Source organism: Sciurus carolinensis, chromosome 11, assembly GCF_902686445.1.
Source record: "Sciurus carolinensis chromosome 11, mSciCar1.2, whole genome shotgun sequence".
NCBI classification, from domain to species: domain Eukaryota; kingdom Metazoa; phylum Chordata; class Mammalia; order Rodentia; family Sciuridae; genus Sciurus; species Sciurus carolinensis.
Genome location: NC_062223.1, coordinates 6,736,170 through 6,752,131, shown reverse-complemented (window position 1 = coordinate 6,752,131; position 15,962 = coordinate 6,736,170). Strand labels below are relative to the sequence as shown.

Here is a 15,962-nt window from a genome sequence, read left to right as displayed (position 1 = left end):
CCTGAGCAGCACTCTTCCTGGTCGAGGAGGTGGAGAGCGTGGGTGGCTGTTGGAGATCAGGTGGGCTGACTCCCTATTTGCAGAGTTGAGACTTTTCACCCTCCACTCAGTCTGCTCTGGCGAGAACACCTTCCCACAGCCTGACTCGAGGCCCACGGTTCCTTTTCACAAAAGTGCTGAGGTATTTCTACTTGGCTATGCTTTTTTGTAATAGAAGACTTTTGTAAGTGAGCTTAGTAAGCCTGTTCTTGCTCGTGGCTGAGAGCACTAGTCCTGGTGGGACACTCTGGCCAGGATCCGGCCCGTCCTGGCTGCTTCATGCCCTTCCAGAGGTGGGGAGCCCGAGGCCCTCCAGTTTCTGTGAGCCATCTTGGCGAAGGGAGCTTCTTGCAGAGTCAGCTCGTTGCTCAGGGAGAAGGTCTAGAGCACACACAGGAGGCAGACCGTCCCGCCAGCGCCAGCCCCGAAGTTGCCCTGAGGAACTCAGAGGGCCCACGGGGTGGCCGAGGCCTCCAGTCTGGCTCTGGCAGTGCTTGTGGTGTGTCCACAGAGCTGGGTGCCTGTGTCTCATGGTGCCCACCCTGGCCCCTGGGCTCCCTCTGGCTTCAGCTGTTGGGCTGAGCGGCTGGGAGCACTTGCAGAGAGGAGCCTGGGAGGGCTGCAGCGGAGCCTCCTGCTCTGTGCTCCCTTGTTAACTCTGTCTAGGTGGCCCTGGGGTTTCTGTGGGGTGGAGGTTGGTGTAGGGTTTCTTTTGGGTTGCTGGGGTCAAATCCAGGGCCTTGCACACCCAGCAAGCAGTCGGCATGGGAAGACTCTTGTGAATACCTTGAATCGGTCGTTACGGGGGCTTCAGACTTGCCGGAGGTGGGAAGTGTGTCTTCTTCTGCCTGTATTTGGGTACCTCAGGGTTGCGGGGGGTGCTGGCGTCCAAACTCAGGAAATCCTGTGCTGCTTAATGTTGCTGACCACTCGGTGGCAGGGTGTGGTCGTTCCTCAATGGGAGGAGCTTCTGTGTGCGTCCCGCCCACCCTGTGGGCTTCTGCACTGGAGATGTGTGAGGAGGCCCGGCCTCGGCCCTTCTCTGCCTGGGGCTTATGTGTGTGCCCTCTCCTCTTTATCACGCTTCCCCTGCCCTGGATGTGGCTGGTGCACTGGTCACCTCAGACCACAGGAAATGTCTGGTTGACACACGAGGAGATGGAAACCCTCGCTGCCACGCCACACACGGTCAGTCCCGCCCCGCAGCCCACGCCCCACAGCGTGCTTGCCACCAAGACCAGCTGGTCCTTCGCCTTTTTGTTGAAAAGAAAGACACTATCAAAAACTTTATATTTTGTATTCAGTTGTTTCAGATAAGTATTTCTCTTAGGTTATTAGTTAAACATGTAAAGTAGAATTTTGTGCTTTGTTGTATATTTTTTTCTGGAACCTAAAGCTTAAATCACTCTGTTTGGAGTGTTTGTAATTTCTCTCTGCACTTAGAGAGACTGTAGTTTCGCACCTGCCGATCCTCTGACCCCGCTTGCTCCTTTGACGGCTGTACTTGCATGGCAGTGTCCGCTCCTGCATGGCTGGTGGTGGTGTGTGTGTGCTGCATGACGCTGGGTGTGGTGGACTTTGGCTCCCTCGCACTGCACCCCCCTGCAGAACTGGCTTGCTTGCGTGACGTGGCTCCCCAGTACTAACGGTCATGTTCTTTTGCATTCCTAACCACGTGACGGCAGGAGGACGAGGAGGGAAGCTGGGCTCAGGTTGGAGCTTTTCTCTGATTCCTTCTTCACTCTGGTGGAGTACGAAACTTGTGCAGTTTGCCTTTCCAGGGTTTAGCATCTTATTGACCTGTAGTGTTTTTAATGATCTGAAAGCATTAATCAAGCAAAGCATAGGATCACAGAGTGCGTCTCATGGACAATTTTGAACGTCTCTCCTGTGGAGCCGTGGAAGCTGAACCTGGGATTTTTTACACTCAGCCCCTGCAGGCAGCTCCTGAGGTCGTGCACACGTGGCCCCGGCTGGTGTAGCGTTAGTCACAGATCCACGGGCGAGAAACCCTGAGACACAGTTCCAAACCCCACGCTGGCCAGGTGCCTCTTCCTGTCTGTCTTTCTGTTGGCATTTTACTTAGAATGTCCTAACACTGTGTTAGTCTAAAGATCTTATTGATGGAATTCTCAGAAATAAAGTCTCTTGATCTGGGGTGTAGCTCAGTGGCAGAATATTTGCCTAGCGTTTGCAAGGTCCTGGGTTTGATCCACAATACCAAAAAGAAAGAAAGAACAGGCTGGGGATGTAGCTTAGTTGGTAGAATGCTTGCCTCCCATGCACAAGGCCCTGGGTTCAATCCCAGCAAAACAGACACACGGGCGCGCACACAAAAGAAAAAAAGAGAAGTGAGCCCAAGCTCTGCACTCGTGCAGTTCCCTGGGCATCGTGACCCAGAATAATCCCAGTGACTTGGGAGGCTGAGGCAGGAGGATGGCAAAGTTCCAGACCAGCCTGGGCAACTACCAAGACCCTGTCTCAAAATAAAAAATCAGAAGGACTGGGATGTAGCTCGGTGGTAGAGTGCCCCTGGGTTCCATCCTCGTATGCATGGGCGTATGTACTGATCCATGTGGAAAGAAGGGAGGTGCCCCTTCATTCCCACAGCCACTCCGCTGTGAACTCTGGGTTTTCCACCCTGGGCGTAGGTGTCTTGGCTCCCTCCAGCAAGTAGCCTCATTAATTATTAGTTGAGCCTTTTGTGGGGTCAGTAATGACTCTCAGTGGATTAAACAGGGCTTGTTTCATGATTGCCTAAATTGCAGGGTATTTTAAGTGATAACAGTGAACACGGTCAGCAGTTGAGTATGAAATTGCAGCATCAGTGACGTGTAGTAGACATGGGATAAGTGTAACGTGTCCCTGGCAGTGGAAACGTGACTTAGAAGGACTCTGCAGATGCGGGGCTCCCCTCGTGCGGGGGCTGGCCTCTGCTGGAGTCGCTTCCCTCCGGGGCAGGGCAGGCACAGCTTGCTCTCCGGCTTCCCTGCAGTGGGGCTCCTCCTTCTGTTCCCTTTTAGTGCTGGGGTTATTACCCAGGGGTGCTCTACCAGTTAACTACATTCCTGCCCTTTTTATTCTTTATTTTGAGACAGAGTCTCACTAAGTTGCTGAGACCGGCCTTGAACTTTGAATCCTTCTGCCTCAGCCTCCTGAGTCACTGGGATTTCAGGTGTCAGCTCTTAGCCAAGAGGAGATGTGAGCTGCCCATGGACCCTCAGGGAGGAAGCACCGAGGCGCTTTTGCTTAACAGATGATAGGAGAGTGACACTGTGGAAACTGCCCGCTGCCAGGAGCATCCAGTGAGCAGACCAGCACAGAGCTCTGTCTTACTGAGCACAGCTGGGCCTGTGAGTGCACACTGTGTGGGGTGCACTCTGATGTGAGGCCCCTTCTTGCTGGCGCAGCCACTGCAGAATGTGGAGAGTGTACGATGGAAGTCCAGAGATGAGTGGCTCCTGTGGGTCTGCTTCTACACACTGCCTTGATTTGGTTTGGTTTTTTGGTTTTTTTTGAGACAGGGTTTTGCTGAGTTCCTGAGGCTGGCCTCAAACCTGTGATCCTCCTGCCTCAGCCTCCTGGGTTGCTGGGACTGCGGGCGTGCCCCACTGTGCCTAGCCTTACAATTCTGTAATAGGTGTCATTTTTACTTTTTCTGCCCATTCAAGAATACATAGCCAGTAGAGCAGAAAACAGTGTCAGGTATCCATGCTGTGAGTAGCAGGCCAGGAGGAGGGTGGAAAGAGTGAACTCGTGGTGAGACAGCGTGTCCTGGTGGTCACCCAGTGTGCCTGTCACCTCACTCCCAGAGTGAGTGAACACAGAGGAGCGTTGTTTTCTATTGGAATTTGGGTCGCTCTTTCCAGCTTGGATTGGACGTGGTGGTGCGTGAGTGTGCCTGCGGGGTTGCTGTGAAGGTGACCTGGTCTCCTTGGCTGGAGGACGCCGGGCTTTCCCTGCTGTGTGTGTGCTCAGTGTGTCATATGTCATTGTGCCAACCTCGCACACGTTCGTTACGTGGGTTATCCCTGAGAGTTCTGTGGAGTCACGTGCCATCACAGACGGCACTTTAGAACCCCGCTTCAGCTTCACTTCTAGAAGGTAGAAACAGCCCCTTCCTTCCCTGCTTCCCTCCTTCCCAAGGGCCACTGTAGGACTGAACCACATCCCTAGCCCTTTTTATTTTATTTTTAAACAGAGTCTCACTAAGTTGCCCAGGCAGGCCTTGAACTTGGGATCCTTCTGTCTTGGCATCCCGAGTTGCTAGAACTGTAGGTGCGGCCATGGTGCCCGACCTAGAAGCACAGCTCTTTCCTGTGTATTGACCTTGACCCTGGAACGTTGCTGAGTGCATGGATCAGTCCTGACAGCCGTTCCATAGGTCCTCTCCATTCTGACCCTGGAGGTCCTGTCCTCTGCCAGGCGAGCTGGGTTCCCTCCCCGCAGCATGCTTTCTGCATCCTGTCCTTGCCCTGTGCAGTGGCCAGGGCCTCCAGGTCCCTCCTCTACTGAGGAGGGTGCCGGTGGCGGGCCTTCTGTAGCCTCCCAGCCTCTTCCTTCCTGCCACGCCGAGGGTTCCACAGATGAGCGCTGCTGTCACAGGGCTTTCCCACTGCGCTACACCCTTTATTCTTATTTGAGGCAGGGCCTGGGTCGCTGAGGCCGGTCTGGAATTTGCTGTGCTCCTGCCTCAGCCTCCTGAGTCGCTGGATAGCATGCATGTGCCACCATGCTGAATGTTTTTTCTTTTTCAATCTCTTTTTAATATAAGGGTAAATTTATTTTGCCCCCCAAATGTTGAACCAACCTTTGTCCCTGGAATAGTAAACCCCGCTTGCCATGATATCATGTTCTTTTAATATTTTATTTGCCTACTAATATTTCGTTAGGGATTCTTACATGAGTTGTTTAAAATAATGTTAATTTTCAGATATTTGGGGAGTTTCTAGTTATCTTTTTTTTTTTTTTTTTTTTTTTTTTCTTTTGTGGTGCTGGGCCTCAAACCCATGGCCTCATGCTTACAAGGCAAGCACTTTACCTTCTGAGATATCTCCCGAGCCCTCTAGTTATCTTTTATTTACTTTTTTTTAAGTGACAGTCACTTTGCTTCCTGCCTTTGCCTCCAGTGGCTGGGACCAAAGACAGCAGCACTGCCCTGACCTGTTGGTTTCTGATTTATGCCATTAAGGCCAGAGAGCACACTGTGTGATTCCAGCTTCTGAACACACTGAGAGACAGGCGCAGCTCAGTGGTGGGTGTGTGCTTGGCAGGCATGAAGCCCAGGTTCGGTCCCCAGCGCCGTATGAGAAAAGCGCACCCTGCAGACAGGCATGGCATACGGCTGTCCTGCTCCTGGGAGGCAGAGGCTGCTGGAGCCCAGGAGCTCCAGGCTGTGCTGTGCCATGCCAGGCAGGGGTCTATGCCACTTGGCACCAACGTAGTGACTCCCAGGAGCGGGTGAGCATATGCAGCTGCCTGACCCACACCAGCAGCTGGGCAGGACCCTTGGGAAGCAGGAGAGGACAGAGCGCTGAGGTGCACGCAGAGCAGGCAGTGACGGTGGGGGTTCAGATGTGTCCTTTGGAGCCCTTCCTTTCCCTTCCTGTCTTCTTCAGCCAGCAGTGAGAGCAGAGCATTGAAGTCTTCGGACTGTAATTGTGGATTTGTTCCATTCGGTCTCATTAGTTATTGATTTCTCTTTTTTTAAAACTATTTTTTAACTTACTTTTCCAGATTTTGAAATAAACAGATGTTTTATTTAGGAAAGAAAAGTGTTGAAAATAAAACTAAAACCAGGCAGAGGGCAGTGGTGCGTGCCGATGATCCCAGCACCTCGGGAGGCTGAGGCAGGAGGATCGTGAGTGCAAGGCCAGCCTGGGCAGCGTGGCGAGGCCCAGTCCCAGAATGAAAAATAAAAAGGGCTGAGGATGCAGGGTTCAGTTTCCACCAGCACCGAAGCGAACCACCCGTGTGGTCTTGGCCAGCAGGGCTCCCACCCTTCAAGCTTGTTCATGAGTCGTGAGCCACTCCGCGGGCCCTCCAGGCGGTCGCCGCCTTAGTGTGGTCTGTAAAGAAGTTAGGTGTTCATGACGGATGAGTCAGAATTCTAATGTCATGACTTTTTGTGAAATTTCACTAGCATATTTACGGAGTGGGAGTAGGTCAAGTTATTTGGAAGTCATAGAGCAGCCTTGCCCTTAGTTTAGTTACTGACACGTGTAGCAGATGAGAAATCCAAACTGCTGTCACCCACTCATCACGACAGACGCTTGCTTACGGGGACATGAACCACGAGTGGATCGGCAATGAGTGGCTGCCCAGCCTGGGCCTCCCGCAGTACCGCAGCTATTTCATGGAGTGCCTGGTGGACGCCAGGATGCTGGACCACCTGACCAAGAAGGACCTGCGGGGGCAGCTGAAGATGGTAGACAGCTTTCACAGGTAAGCACACCTGAGTCTCCCTCCTCGGCCGAGACTTGACAGTCGCCATCGCTGCTCATCTGCTGCTCTTGTTGGTTCCTAGAAACAGCTTCCAGTGTGGAATCATGTGCCTGCGAAGGCTGAATTATGACCGGAAAGAACTGGAAAGGAAGAGAGAAGAGAGTCAGAATGAAATAAAAGGTGAGTGCGATGTGCCTGGAGGACGAAGCGCCTGGACTTTGATGGCCCGCGGCTGTGCAGCAGCTTCATGGTGGCCTTGGAAAACCAAGGACCGGGGCGCCATGGCAGAGCACCGCTGCACTCCCTGCCCAGAGCTCAGCCACAGGGATGGGCGTGCTCCAGGCCCTGGGCACCATCTCCAGCACCCAAAGAAGGACAGGGCACCTCAGGTGGAGAGGCTGTGTCGGCCTCGTGTCAGGAGGAGGGATGGACACCAGTGCCCTGGAGAGCACGGTGCCGGCCAGAGTCTGGGGTGTGGCTCTGGGGCTGGCTTTTCCCCTGTGACTTCACATGGTTCCTCTGTTTTTTTTTTTATGGTACCAGAGATTGAACTGACCCACAACCCCACGCTTCTTATTTTTTATATTGAGGCAGGGTCTCGCTGAGTTGCAGAGATCGGCCTTGAGTTTGCCATCCTCCTGCCTCAGCCTCCGAGTCTCTGGGATGCCAGGCGTGACCACGCACCCGGCTCGGTTCCTCCTGTTGGGTATGCCAAATGTGCTGCCACACAGGAGCTGCCCCCCATTGAAACCCAGCAGTGCAAAGGGGAAGAGCCTGTTACTTCCCTGGGTGAAGTGTGAGAGAACAGCTCTCTGGGTCCTCAGGGCCACATGCAGGAGTGCAGACTGCACCTGCGGTTCTGGTCCACGAGGATGAGGCCTGGGCAGCCGTCAGCCCACCTGGAAAAGGAGAGGGGCATCAGCGGGAACCAGGTTGGAGCCTCGGGTGGGCTCCCTCTCTGTCACTGTGCTCCTCACCCATCATCTCTACCATTGACAGGGACAAGCAGTTGCCCCTGAGCACAGCACTGAACAGCATGCTTAAGGGAGGGTCCCCAGAATCCTCTGGAGTGAGGCGGCCACTGATCACAGCATGGCAGTGGAAGGCAGCATGCCACCCTGATAGCAGGCGGCCACCAGCACTGCCCCAGGCACTCCGAGCCCTCACTGAGGTCCTATGAATGCCTCTTGCACCCTCGGCTTCTCCTGAGAGAGGAGCTGAAGCTAAACTGCAGTGGGAGCTGGCCATTTGGAGGTTGCTTGCTCACCATCGCAGCGATGCCAGCCTCAGGAAAGACCCCTGGGTACATGTGGCCTCCTTTCCAGAGTGGCCAGACATGGGCATGAGCCTCTGCTGTGTTCTTTTGTGTCCCTTTCACACCTTTTCACAGTTATTGGCCGTGGCTGGTGAGCGTCTGAGTGTGTTTCCACTGAGTGCTGTCTTGGATTTCTAACGGCAGATTTTGTAATGTAATCTGCACAGCCTGTCCAGAGTCTCCGCTATGCAGGGCAGGATCTTTATGTCTTTATGTTTTTAAAGTGGGAAAGGTGCTTAGGATATTTACCACAAGCAGAAGCTTCCAGATGAGAAGCAAGGTTCAGTCCAGGTGGTCACAGCACTGGGGAGTCTGCTCTCCGACCTCGCTCTGTGCTCTAGAAGGAGCTTCTTCCTCTTGTGCTCAAGGGCCATGTGTGCTCTCCTGGGGAGGCACTGGAGTGTTGGTGCCATGCCAGATGCTCCCTCCAGCAGCGCCAGCACTTCAGGGTGTGTGTGACAAAGAGGCTTTCTGAAGCCACGTTTACAGTGTCACTCTTTTGCAGACGTGCTTGTTTGGAGCAACGATCGAGTGATTCGCTGGATCTTGTCGATTGGTCTTAAAGAATATGCAAACAATCTCCTAGAGAGTGGCGTCCACGGGGCTCTGCTTGCTCTGGACGAGACCTTCGATTTCAACGCGCTGGCACTGTTATTGCAGATCCCGACCCAGAACCCCCAGGTACGCCAGAGCCGGCTGCACTCACCCCGTTGGCGTTCAGTCGGCTCTGCAGTCATAGACATCTGATGAGTTGCTCACGGGTGGAGAGGTGACTTGGACCACAGCTCCCTTCCAGAAGTATCCCCAACACCGAGGTCCAGAGTCAGACGTGCTTCCGTTTTCTGTCGTAAGCACGAGAGTCTTGCAGGAAACAAAGTATGAAGGTTTCATTGCAGTTCGTTTGTGAGCGCGCAGTTCTCACATGACGGAGGAGTACTTTGGGCCTGCGTCCTGGAGGTTTTATTGATTCTGCTTCCTGGGTGATGACCTGTGTGATTCTTTTTGACTTGTGAGCCCGATTGAAAATGGGGATGTTTTTGCTCTTCCACAGAACGTGGAATGCTTTTGCCAGCCGCCCAAGCAGTCCACGCAGCACACTTTCACACGCACTCTCCAGGGGCTGGCGGGTCCCTCTCCCCTGAAGTCCATGCTAAACGTTATCGTGGCTCGGTGCGTTTCTAGTTTAGTGAGTTTTCCAGTCTTGGTTTTAAAGACTCGAATATGCTAATATGTAATATGCTAACATTCTTCCAACTAGAATGATGAGAGTTTCTGGGGTGGGTTTGTTATTTTAGGCTCGAGCTGTCTTGGAAAGAGAGTTTAACAACCTTTTGGTCATGGGGACTGACAGGAGGTTTGATGAGGTGAGTTTTCAGTTGGGCGGTATGTGGTGGGGCTGGGAGGGAACCAGGGGTACTGTATCACTGAATCACATTCCAGCCCTTTTTACATTTTCTTTTGAGACAGTGTCTTGCTCAGTTGCTTAGGGTCACACCAAGTTGCTGAGGCTGGCTTTGCACTTGTGATCCTCCTGTCTCAGCCTCCCACAGTGCTGGGATTCTGCACCTGTCCTCACAAAACAGTCTTGTTTTCATTTTTACTATTTTTTTTTTTTTTTAAGGTTTAGATGGACACAATCCCTTTATTTTCTTTATTTTCTTTATTCATCTTTATGTACTGCTGAGGAAGGAACCCATTGCCTCATACATGTGAGGCAAGCACTCTTATCTTTGAGCAAAAACCCCAGCCCAGGCTATTTACTTTTTGATTCGCCTCAAAGATGGTTTTCACATCATAAAACTGGTTGCAACCTAGGAATAGAATCTGTAAGTTGTGTTTCAGGGACAACTGGGTTTCCCACGCCAGTCTAGGGCCCTGTGCTCGGGGTGCACGGGGCATGTTTCAGAAGCATGTTAATGCACGATGCTAGTGTCCTGTCACACAGAGCCATGGCTCATCCATTCCCACACGTCAGGCTGCTCCTGCCTAGCCCATAGGAAAACTCTGCTTGGACAGAGGGAGAAGCAGCCGCCTCTAGAGATGAGGCGCTCGTTGGCTGTGGCCTGGTTCCAGGCAGGATTGCGCACAGCTGTCCTGTGGCAAGTAAAGGTGGGCCTTACGTCAGCAGTGAAGCAGGTGAGGGGTGGAGAAACTTGTCCCCTGGGAGCCAGGGCATGCCCACTTCCGCAGCAGGGCCCAGCACAAGTGGTCGCTTCCCTCAGGCTACAGTTCTGCCCCGTGCAGCAAGGATAGCAGTCCCTGCATGGGGACCAGAGCAAACACACGGGTGCTGCTTTCCTCTGGAAGGCAGTCACTCTGCCAGGTGCACCTGTCCTTTACCTGTATGTTTGTTTATTCATTCAGGCAGGCAGGCAGGTACAAAGGTAGGCACTGGGAATGGACTGGGTGCTCTGCCCTCAGCCATGTCTCCAGCCCTTTTCGTGTATGAATGTATTTATTTTGGGGTGTCAGGGATTGAACTCAGGGGCACTTGACCACTGAGCCACATCCCCAGCCCTATTTTATTTAGAGACAGGGTCTCACTGATGCTTAGTGCCTTGGTTTTGCTGAGGCTGGCTTTGATCTTGAAATCCTCCTGCCTCAGCCTCCCAGTCTTCTGGGATTAAGGCATGGGCCACCACTCCTGGCTCTTTTCATGTATCTGTTTACCTTTTAGTTTGAGACAGGGTCTGACTAAAATGCCCAGGGTCTTGCTGAGGCGCTGAGGCTGGCCTGGGCTTGCAAGCCTCCCACCTCAGCCTCCCGGGTGTCTAGATGCCTAGATGTGCTGCCACGCCCAGCTGTCCTTTCACTTAGAAACGAAGCTTGTTTTTGGTTGCCAGGATGATGATAAAAGCTTCAGGAGAGCACCTTCATGGAGGAAGAAGTTCAGACCAAAGGACATTCGTGGCTTGGCTGCTGGGTCAGCAGAGACGCTCCCCGCCAACTTCCGGGTTACTTCTTCCATGTCCTCCCCCTCTATGCAGCCAAAGAAGATGCAGCTGGACGGTAGGTGGTGGGCCGCATAACCCACCACTCACTGGGAGCATGAGCGTCACTTTTACCTAGAATGGCCATTTCATGCACTACCAGGCATTTGAGGGTGGTTGCATGCCCAGATGTAAATGTTTTAAAGTTAGCCCTAACATGTGTTTATAAAGGATCAGCAACAATAAGAGGATCTTTAAGAACGTCTTGTCTGGTTGAATCTGAGCATATTCTCCCAACTAATATGGCTAAGCACCGACTGCGGCTGCCGTCCTGACGTGGCGTGTGGGTGTGGTGGGCAGCCCTGGCAAGCGAGCTCTCGAGATCACATCATGGCAGCTTACAGACTATGGCGTTTACTCCTGGGTCTCCTCTCCACTCTGGCAAAAAACGTGGAGTAATTTTAAATTAGACACAATTTGCAGAGAAGCCCATCCTCTCCTGTCTTCTGCCCTCCCAGCTGCTCCCTTTCTGGGTAATCCCACATGTGCCCGTCAGGAAAGGGCTGGAAAGGAAGATGGGAGCCTGCTGGAGGTTGTGGTGGAGCTGAGGTGGCCAGCCCTGGCTGCTCCCTGTGGTCGCTCTCTGGCTCCAGGACACAGCTGGTTGTATGCCGGGAAGTTCCTGGAAGGGCTCTGCTCTGATCTGGTGCTGTCTAATGAGAGGGGGTGCATAGAGGCAGAGCCACCCTGGGTCTGAATCAAGTTCCACTGCTAGGAGGTCCTGACCTTGGGCAGCATTTAGCTGTGGTCTGCCTCAGTTTCTCCACCTATGAAGTGGGCACCCCCGGCTCTTCTCACAGGAGGTCTGGCTGAGCTACAGGAGTCATTCCCTCAAAGCTACTGAGTCTGCAGCTGTCTGCTGCTGCTGGTGTCAGGGTCTTTGGCAATTCTGCTGCCAGGCACCAGCTTCATTTGCTCTGCTTTTTGGTACAGATGGTAGACTTAGGAGAAGGAGTGGATTTAAGAACTGTCCTGGTGGGGGTTCACACCTTTCTATCATTAGCACCTCCCATAAGTAGGTTTGGTCTCACTTCCCTACGTCCAAATCAGGGAAAAGCATGTGTATAGGAGGTTTTATTAGCTGAACACTCCTGGGAAGGACAACTTAGTGCAGTGTTTTGGGTAGAAACCAGACTTTCTTTTGCCTGAGTTCAGTAATATACTTAAAGGACAAACTGCAGCATGTGTTTTAGATGGCGGCTTTTTGAAGACGAATGTCTTGCTTCTGAGGAGCATGCAGATGGCTTACCCGTGTGCACTGTGACTTGGCCCTTGGCTGCCTCTGTCTACTAGAGAGCATCCCATGGGCACTGGGCCTGGCCTTCGGTGGACACCTCCTCCCTCACACTGCTTGTCCTCTGTGTGTTAACTGCAACGCTAAGAACAAGAGTTAAAATTGACTAAAACTAACCTCAGAGACTTTATCTCCCACAAACACTGAAGGAGGGATAGCTGGTGAGATGGGTTGTTCTCATGACGGAGGAGGGATGTGCAGGGAACATTCCAGCACCTTTCCTAGGCTTGAGATCAGGACAGACAGAGATATCCAGTCTCACCAGCATCTTCTGTGGAACCTTGGCAAGATGTTGCTAAAAAGTGCTCCCTGCATACCTGTGGCAAAACAGGGTGCAGCTGGGAGCAGCCGGACCTGCTGCAGGTGGTCTGAGTATCTTACAGTTTGTGAGGGACTGGGCTCACCCTGGGGCCACATGGTATGTTTCTTAAACAAGAACCCAGCTCTCTGTGGTCTCCATCATTTCCAGTGGAAGCAGCCTGGAGTAAGAGAGGTCATTGTCCTAGCCCGCTGCCCTGGCTGCCCGCCCTGGGCCTGCTTGCCACGTCTGACCATCCCGTGAGCAGCGAGTGCTGGGCAGCAGGTTCCACCCCTGCCCCAGGCGGACTTGATCCCTCTCCTGCAGCCCTGTCTCAGGGCTGGGCGCATCCCACGGGAACAGGTGGTGATCCACCACACAGGGTTCCTGGAGGTTCAGAGCTAGGGCAGAAGGAGAGGTCCAGAGAAGCCAGGTCACTGCTTCAAGAGGGCGTGCTTCACTCGTGCACATGTGCATTTTGAAATCACTCCCTGCAGGGCACAGTGCGCCCTTGCCGTTGTGGCGTGAGTGCCAGCGTCCCGGGGCTCCTGGGAGGTGGGAGGACGCCCTCCTGAGCCCTCTGATGCTCTCGCCCTGGCCGCTGCCCACTGCAGCAGGCTCCCTCAGCTCCCGGGAGGCCCCGCCCCAGGCGAGGAGAGGTGTGTCTGGTGTGCCGTGTGAGTCTCAACACTAACTGCACGCTGTGTTTGCACGCTTCCTGCGGCGGTGGTCCAAGCAGGCAGTGTATCAGGAACACAGAGGTTGGATTCTGCTACAGTCAGGACTTACTCCTGCTGAAGCCTCCGTCGGTGAGTAGAGAGCAGCAGCACCCTCGAGAATGTCCGGGCGCACGTTGGCAGCCTGGAGCACAGCGCCAGGCAAGGTGGTGGGTGCTCGTCCTTGAGAGCCAACGTCTGTCCCCGTGGGAAGTGCACCTGCTCAGGTGGCTCTGCTGTTGGAGTGGTCGGGAGGGGCTCGGCGCGTCCTGTCTCACCAGGAGAGAGTGTGCTTCCCTTCCTCCTCTCACCTGCGTGCTGGCTCCTGACCGCGTGAGGCTGTGTGCAGGGAGTCCCAGGGTGCTGTGACTGACCCCTGTTGGAATGCACCTCACAAGGCTGTTGCACTGAGTGACATCAGTAGCCGTGCGCTTAGAGGTTGACTTTTAAGCACAGAGCCACGTCTGAGCTGGGCTCTGGTGACTGGCGTGCACTTGGTGCGGAGGTCCTGTCCCAGAGGTCTGGGATCCCCTGCAGGTGGGAGCTGTCTGCTTTGCTGGGTTTGGCCTCTCAGCTGGATCTGGGTTGGCTTCAGGGCGTGCCTCGGGGAAGCGCAGCCCCCAGTGGGCTCTCAGTGAAGCTCGAGGGCTGGGCAGGAGGTGGCGTGGGCGGTCCCGGGGGGTGTGCTAAGCGCGGCCTGTTCTCTTTTGCAGTGTACCCTCACTACTTCTACCGATGACTGCAGCCTTCCGAGGCCCGCGGACTGCGTTAGAGTCCAGTGGATCTTTAGCCGGTTCATACTTGTTATGTGGACCCTGAGATATTTTATTACAGAGTTTTTAACTAATGAAAACTTCATGAATACCATAGAGAAAATATTTTAGAATTTACTGTTTCTTATATTTATGTACCTCTGCCCCTCCTCTGTGTAGTCACTGCTTCCTCGTGCGTGTCCAGGCGTGTCCTTCCAGGTCAGCTCGTGTCTTGTCCTGTTGGCAGTCCTTCACATGAATGTACTGTGATGCTTGTATGTGTGAATCCTGCAGACAAGCACAGGGCTTCGTAAATCATGCACTTACTGTGATCGTACTGCTGGTTTTTAATGGTGACCGTGACAGGGAAGAGGACTTGACCGCGCCTATGAAGTCACCATCCCTGCAGCTCACGGCAGTCATTCTGAAATAGCAGACTCAATCTTGAGTGATCATTGTTGGATTTTAATAACCGACCTTAACTCTACTTTTTCTAGCAAGAAATCTCAGCTTCTGATGAACTTGGGGCTGAACGGTTGAGAACACTGTGGAAGTCCCTTGCCCTGGCTCCGCTTTTCCCAGCCCAGTCTCTGGACATGAGGGCTTGTCCAGACACTGAGTGCAGCTGGAAGCCATGGGGAACGGCTCAGCAGGGTCTGGGGCCTGGGGTGCAGCCTGCAGACCTGGATGTGCCTCTGTCCAGGCAGCAGGTGGGGGCATCCCCAGCTGCTCTTGAGGACCAATCCAGCACTGCCGCTCGCTGGCTCCCGGAAGAGGACTCGGGCGAGGGCAGGGCTCCTGAAACCGCGTGCAACTCTAACAAAGGCCTTATTTTTCTTGTGTAAATCATCTTTTTACATTTGTTTGTACACATGTTTAAAGAAGGAACCTCGTGGTGCATTTTTAGACTTCGATGGTGTAACCATTTTGCATTGTCCGAGTAGCAGATGTAACTTACTTTTTAAATGGCACATTAAAAAGCCAGCAAGGAAAGTCAGATCATGGTCTTATTTATTATGCAGCTGATGTGCAGATGGAAGCCGCGCTGTCTCTTCACATTTGGCTTCTACTTTTAATTCGCTTGTACAATTCATTGTTACTGTTCTGTTTTTCTATTAATCTTTTGTGAACCTCCTGATTATGTAACAAAGTATGTACAGTCTACTTTTGAACTATTTTTATCACAGTATTATTTATTGCTTTCTTTCAATAAAGTACTGAAGCCTTTTCCACTGCCAGTAAAGAATGCTGAGAATAGCGGTAACCATGTTGAGAATGGGCTGCTGGCAGTGTCCTGCCTGGAAGGGACCTGGGGCCTTGGTGGGTAGAACAGGAAGTGGGGAAGAGGGAAGCATGGGATTGAGTGCCACCCAGCACAGAGCCAGCCCTGCTGGTGTCAGCCCTGCCGCCTTTCTAGCCACAGGCTCTGCCCTCCTGCCCGCTCCACCGCCTGTCTCCAGGCCGCGTCCTTCCAGACTCACCCCTGCTGGACACCAGGAAACCTGCTGCTCTGATGTCGTGGACCTGCCCAGCGAGGCAGAGGGCGTCAGGCAGGGCCGGGGTGGGCTCCCAGGAGGGCCTGTCTGGGTGGGGGTGCCGGGCGGCCCAGAGCAAGCGCCCACACGGTGGGGTGCCATCGCGTCTGGGCGTGGTGTGGGCAGCACGGCTGACATCTGCCCTGCTGAGGCCGTGGATTCTCCCAAAGGGCACCGTGGCATCCCGGACTGAGGCACCTGGCTCTTCTCTGTCCGGCAGAGCAGACGGGGAGTCTGCGTCGGCTTTGGGGACTGTGTGCTGGTGCCCCCTGCACTTAAGGCGTGTGGTCTTCGGCTGCGCTGAGCCCTGCGGTGCCCCGCAGCCTCTGGAGAGACCAAGTGAAGCAGTAGGTGTCTTATCAAGCTTCACTGATGGCTCAGTGCTGTCCCACTGACCCCGGTCAGCAGTGGGCGTCTTGACTGCGTGCCTTCCTGGGGAGGCCGGGCTCGCACTGCCCTGCTCGAGTCTCCTGGCACTGCCGTGGCTCCCTCGCCCGCTGTGTGGCCCGTCCAGCTGCCCCACAGTTTAGGAACCCTGTGCTCAGCTGACTGTGCCTGCTGGGTGGCCACCTGCTGCCT

The 15,962-nt window shown here is 53.8% G+C and overlaps 1 protein-coding gene across 1 annotated transcript in view; it reads left to right on the top strand.

Annotated features, from left to right (window-relative positions):
- Ppfia1 (PTPRF interacting protein alpha 1) overlaps positions 1 to 15,086 on the top strand; it is an 88,622-nt gene extending 73,536 nt beyond the window's left edge. The window contains 8 exon segments of the mRNA XM_047515943.1: positions 1,165 to 1,227; positions 1,725 to 1,751; positions 6,308 to 6,483; positions 6,566 to 6,663; positions 8,304 to 8,479; positions 9,094 to 9,162; positions 10,642 to 10,807; positions 13,810 to 15,086. Coding sequence (XP_047371899.1) covers positions 1,165 to 1,227; positions 1,725 to 1,751; positions 6,308 to 6,483; positions 6,566 to 6,663; positions 8,304 to 8,479; positions 9,094 to 9,162; positions 10,642 to 10,807; positions 13,810 to 13,835 — 801 coding nt within the window. The 3' untranslated portion in view covers positions 13,836 to 15,086.
- Positions 15,087 to 15,962: the final 876 nt, after the last annotated feature.